The sequence below is a fragment of the Leptosomus discolor genome, chromosome 7 (genome assembly GCF_034619465.1).
Source record: "Leptosomus discolor isolate bLepDis1 chromosome 7, bLepDis1.hap2, whole genome shotgun sequence".
NCBI lineage: Eukaryota > Metazoa > Chordata > Aves > Leptosomiformes > Leptosomidae > Leptosomus > Leptosomus discolor.
This window is the reverse complement of record NC_141397.1, coordinates 50,223,793-50,229,792: the sequence shown is the minus strand read 5'-3', so window position 1 is coordinate 50,229,792 and position 6,000 is coordinate 50,223,793. Positions and strand designations below refer to the sequence as shown.

General features: G+C 47.7%; 1 protein-coding gene across 1 annotated transcript in view; it reads left to right on the top strand.

Moving 5' to 3' along the window:
- Positions 1-581: 581 nt before the first annotated feature.
- The window catches only part of PLOD2 (procollagen-lysine,2-oxoglutarate 5-dioxygenase 2), a 56,661-nt gene continuing 51,242 nt past the window's right edge, over positions 582-6,000 (top strand). The window contains exon 1 of the mRNA XM_086468591.1: positions 582-837. Within this exon, the coding sequence (XP_086324717.1) occupies positions 582-837 (256 nt within the window). The remainder of the gene's footprint in view (positions 838-6,000) is intronic.

The following is a 6,000-nucleotide window of genomic DNA, read 5'->3' as shown; positions in this document are numbered from 1 at the left end:
AACTCCCCGTGCGGCCAGCACCGTCGAGAACGTTTCCAGGAGCGGGTCGCTACCGCCAGCTCGGCCCCGCACCCGCGCAGCCACTGAGCGCGGACACACCGCGCTGGGCCCAGCCAGACTGGACCCGCGGCCACGGCTGGGCCCCCGCTCCCGAGCGCGCCGCCCGCCCCGGACCGCTCCACCCCCGCGGCGGCGCCCGGCCCGGCGCAGCGCCGCGCACCTACGGAGGCGGCCGGCGGGGGCGGGGGCCGGGGCGGGGCTTGGCCGCCCGCCCCTCCCCCGGCCGCGGCGGCGGCGGCGGCAGCAGCAGCGTGCGCCGGGGCGCGGCGGCCACAAGCGGCTCCTGTTGCGCCGCCGGGTGCTCTCGCTGCCCGGGTCCTCCCACCGCCGTATAAAGCCTGGGGCAGGCGGCAGCGCCCTTCGCTCCTGCCCGCAGCGGAGGAGGAGCGGCACCCCGGGTGCGCCGGCTCCCCAGGCACCGGGTTTTCCCCGCGTTTTCCACCCCCCGCCCCCTTTCCCCCCGCTCTCGGGGGCTGGCGGCGCGGGGAGCGGCGGCAGGCCGGCGGGTGCGGAGGGGGAAGATGGCGTGGAGCGGCGCCCGGCCGCCGCGCCGCCTCCTGCTACTGCTGGTGGCCCTGGCGCTGCCGGCGGCGGCGGAGCGGCGCCCCGGGCCCGCAGGTGAGGCGCGAGGCGGTGCGGGGGTTGGGGATGCGATGGCGGAGCCCCGCGGCGCGGTCCCGCCGGCTGCGGGAGGTGCGTTGGGGCGCGGTGAGGGCGGCCGCGGCGGGGATGCGCTGCCGGCCGGGCGGTACCGGCGCCTTTGTGCCTCCCGGCTCGGTAACATCCGCCGGCAGGGGAATACCCTCCCGTCGCCTGTGCGATGTCTGGGAACCGCCGCTTTCCCGATTTATTTTATTTTATTTTTTTTTTTTTCCCATCCCCCTTCTCAGCCCCGCACTTTAAAATGCCGCGCTGGGTGCCGGTGCGGGGGGAAGCTGCGACGCCGGCCAGGACAGGGCTCCCCACGTCGCTGTCGAGCGGAACCGCTCGGCTGAAAGTGCTTTAACCTGCCGGAGTGAGTCATGCAGAAGTAGATGCATAACCCCTCTCGAAAAAGATTCCTTAATGGGAAGTGAGTCTCCCTATCCCCCCCCCCCCCCCCTTCCTTCCGTTTCTCTGAGACAAGGTGTTGATGAACATGTTTTTCCAAGGCTGGGAAAAGCGTACCGTCATTCGCTTCTTCCCTAGGCTGTAGCGACGGATGATGAAGTTTCCTGCTTCACGCAAAAGTCATTGAGTGTCCCTTCCCGACCCGCAGAGACTTGCTTGCTTTTTGCTCGTTGTGTTTTAGTCACTCGGTTTTTTTTAGTCACTTAAGCTTTAAGGACCCAGAAGACAGGAAGAAATCTTATCTTCAGTGTGTAAAATAAAAGAATGCTTACAGGAAATTGCCTCAGAGAGAGGTGTCCAAGCACATGTATGTACAACTCTATGCCAAAACATATTTCTTGCTCTCATAGAGTTTTAGAATCTTCTGATTTCTATTCTACGCATAGAAAGATATTTCATGCCACTAGATCATTACCACATGAAATCCAAAATAGTTTAATTTCTTGGCTTGTTTACTCAAGAGTGTAATCAAGTTATTTTTAATAATTAGCTTAATTTTCTTCTGGTGTGCAGAAGGAAGCTCCTTTTTTTGAGAAGCAAGTTTTGTCAGCAAGTTCTAATTTTGATAGCAAAACTGCTGACTTGGTTGATAGCTAGTGTCAAAAAAAAAAAAAAAAAAAAGTGGATGAATACCAGACTCTACTCAATGAGCTTCTCGCGTCCACTTTTCTTAATGCTTTGCTGCTTTTAGTGGTTCAGAGGATTTCACTGAAGGTTGTGGTGTGCACTGTAGTTTGCAGTCTGTCGGGTGTGTGTGAGCATTGAAGTTCAGCCTTCACTGTCTCTCGGAGGAGCAGCCTACAGGGGCATGTTTTGAGTAAAAAGTTGAGCTCCTATTCCTGTCTTCAGGGCAGGGATATTGCAAGTCATCTCCTTTGGAAATCCGTTATTGCAATCACAGTTCTAGTTTCTCAAACATACCTATTCAAATGATTCTTTTTCTTTAACCATGTACTTGAGATGTGGGATCTCAAGCTGATAAAAGCTAATAGCTGGCATGGTAAGGAATTTTCTTTAATCCTGATGGTGTTCAAAGGTGTGAAAAGAAAAGACTGTGTAGTCCAGGCAGCACTGTATGATTCAGCAAACCAAAACTAGACTGCTATGTTTATATAAATAATAAAAATGGTGCCACACAAATTACAGCGCTAGAAAGGGCTGATACATTTATATATAGGTGTTCACACAGGAAGATCTTGATTCTTTTTAATTTAAACGTGAGTAGTCTGAATTGTAGCAGTCTCTGCTGAGTTCAAACCACTGCTTGGGTAGTTTCGTGACCTCAGACACTGCCTGCTGTGTTACTTGTTTTTATTCCAGGTTTAACCCTTAAATGTTTTCCTTGAGCCTGTGCTGTATTGCTTGAAGAGAGGCAGACCTTACTGTGCCTTCAGTTCTAGAAGTCTGTTTTTTAATTTCTAGTCTCTTGATACTTTGTACGAGTCTGTGTAAAGCAGCAGGCAAAGATGTGATTTGCCTGTCAGATTTTAAAGCGGTCCATTAGCATTACTTGCTTCAGAAATAAGCTGTAACAAGAGTGTCTGAAACAGACTGCCAAGCTGCATCTTTATTTCTTAGTAAGACTTTACTGCTTTACTCAGAAAGGCTTGGAAAAGTTCTAGCAAGAGAACTGCCTGTTGCACAGCCATGGTTACTTGAGCAATGAGGGATCAGTGCAGCCCTGTGGCAAACCATGTTTGCAGAAATCCCTCCTGTGCTCCTTTGCCTCAGCTTTGTGTTTCAAACGATCAGAGAAGAGCACCGTTGAGCTCTGAAATACTGACTCCTGTATGGTGAAGGTACAATACTTTCTGCATTAAAAAGAATGTGTTAAAATATTCCTGTTGTACCATACTTGCTGCGTGCGTGTTGTTTACCATGTAATGCAGTCCGGGGCGTGTGGAGGGTGAGTGGAAAAGACATTTGTCATCACACTAGAAGCAGACCCTGCTGTTGGTGACAGACGTGAATGATGTTACCACCTAAAATGTTTCATGAATCAGCTGTTTGCATGGGAGATGGCCTTTGAGTCTGTTCCTCAGAGCGGCTGGGGGCACTTGGCTGGCTGGAGCGCAGCTGTGCTGAGGCGTTGGGCCGCCGGTTGTGGTGGTGGCAAGCGGGCAGGTTTTGAGGTGGGCCCCATGGTTCATTGCTGTTTGTGTGTGCTTCCCGAATGTGAGGGGTGGGTTGGGACGATGTTTGTCATGGAGAGGGCCTCAGCAGCGTGGGTGGGTTTCTAAAGCCAGCCCGGCTGGGAGGTGCGGGCAGCCTGGCAGGCTGTGGGAGCAGTCTGAGTCAGCAGGCTTTCATCCATGCCAGCATCCATCAAATACTGGTCACAAATGCGTCAAGCAGCAGTTGCTGACTGCTCTAGCTATGCAAGGACTTACTTGGAGTTACAGCATGTACTGTTGCCATTTCTGACTTTTTTGGGCTCAGCCAAAATGGTCTCTGTGAGTGACCATGAGTGATCAGTAAACCTTTCATTCTGACATGCCTGTGGTGCACCAACAAGGGAATTTGGTCATTCAGCCACCTTGACATACTTAGTAGAAGTGCTGAAAGACTTGGCCTTCTTGGTGGAGGAGAGGCTGTAAGTACAGCGCTCCATGGCTGCCTCCATCTCTCTGTCTGATTTTTTGTTTTTTGCTTCTCTACTGATGCTAATTTTGTCCTTTCTGGTCACCACAGTATCTAAAAACGCTGCATAAACCTACGTTTGGGAAAAACCTCCTCTAGGTCTCTTGGGAGCCTTGTGCCCTTTTTCTGAGGACTGTACAAGAAAGCTGCCACCTGCTTCTCATAGGTAGAGAGTGACGTACCCAGGACCTGACTCAGCAGGAGGCAGCGCTTGGGTTACCTGTGTCCCGAGGGTACCATAATCCTAGCTCCCCAGGGGATATTTCAGAGTGCATGTAGCGTTTGGGTACACTGCTTCATACGGGTAATGATCACTCATGTAGATCTCTTTAGGCTCCAGCTTTGAAATAAATGGTGAATAACAAATGAAACAGTGTGTAGTGGCGGGTGTGTTTGTTTGGAAATTAGTTAAAAGTATGTGAATGTGGCTGTGGAGGTGCAAAGCAGCAAAGCTGTTCTTTCATCACATATTTTTCTTTTGAAAATACTTGTCCTTGAAGTCACCCAAAGTTGGCAGTCTGAGTTCTTCATAGCACCTCGTTTAGAGGTGGCAGAATGCCAGTTGCTGTTGCAAAATTTAAAAAAAAAAAAATTTTAGAGGTTTTTTTTTCACCAGGCTTTTCATTTTTTCCTTAGGTGAATCTCAGCTGTGGAAGTAGACCACAGTGGTGGATGTGACATCGCTTCTTTCTGTGATATGCAGTGCAGTTGGAGAAGATCACTGCAACTTTGACTGTAAAGTGCATTTCTAATTAAAATCAGAAAAAGTAAAGCAGTTGTGACCGTTATCATCAGCACTTGATGCTGTAAATTACAGCGTAAAGGTACAGTGGAATGATGACCATGGTTATCTGAGCCAGGGAGGTTTTGTGTGAAATGTGTTCCTGTTGAGGATCTAAACTTAGATTATTTCTCAAAGTTCTCTTTACGTTGGTGGCATATGCTGGAGAGTAGTGATTTATGTTGGAATTCTTGGCTTTTTCCTCTCACTGCTGCTTACTTAAGCAAAAGTGACTCAGTCTCTTCTTGGGGAAGTGTTTAGTTTGTCTGTTGAATTAGCACTATTGCATTGTGTAATAAAAAGCAGTATCTTTCCATTTGTGTAGAGCTGCTAGTCTGAAATGGAATTACTTGACATGCTGCTCAAATTTCTTTGTCATGAAGAGTAAGTATGGTTGCAAAAAGGGCATTTTTGTTTTCATTTATAATGCCAGGTTTTTTTCTAGTTTTTGAGAGACCAGTTGCAAGGCAAACAAATTTGAAAGTAAAATATATTTTTGTTGCCTCTTAATTTAAACATAGGGTGTGGTTGGCCAGCACAAAACACAACTTGACCAAACAAATCAGTAGCAGGAATGTGTCTGTATGTGTGGGAATGTTGTAGCTCTAGAGAATAAATGACACTTAATCATCAAGGAATACGTGCTTGCAAGCACAGCCTGACAGCACAAGTGACTTTAGGTGGTTTAATAGAACTGCTTCTAGAGTATTTCCTTAAGGTGAACTCAGTTTTCGAAATATGGATTTTACTGGTCATGAGGAGACTATGTAGAGTTGATATTTCATCCCAGATATATTTTTTTTTTTTTTCTCCAAGAGCTAGAATTCCTTTTACAATTTGTAGTAGAAGGTAAAACAAGCAAATGACAAGTCCACTAAAGAAACAGGGTAAATCTTTTATTTGATGATGAGAGTAATGTCGTCTTCATGTTCTCAGTGTGTGTATATACCAGTGTGCCTTTTTTAAGATAATAGTTGAGTGATACTGGTTCCAATGGAGCAGTGAGACTGCAGAAACTTAGGTATCTACTAATTGTTCAAATATTTAGATTATTGACAAAATGTACAGTTGACATTTTTTATAATTTCACTCTGTTTCTGCTTGAACCAAAATTAAAGATACTGTGGACTACTGTATAATTTCTTTTAAAACACATGACTACTTTTATAGCAGGGTGCAAACTAATTACAGACCAGTTTTTTAATAGTTTAAGGCTAAACAGTAGAACTCTACCTTGGCTTAAAACATTACATTCAAATTTATAGGACAATTCTGAAGAACCCCCCTTTATTTTAGTGGTTGGCTCACCAGCTCTATGGTCTGCCCTTTGAAAGTATTCTAGGGTTCCTTTTTGGGCAAGTTGCAAATCTGTTGATCCACTGTGGACTTTCTTAGCAAATAGACATGGG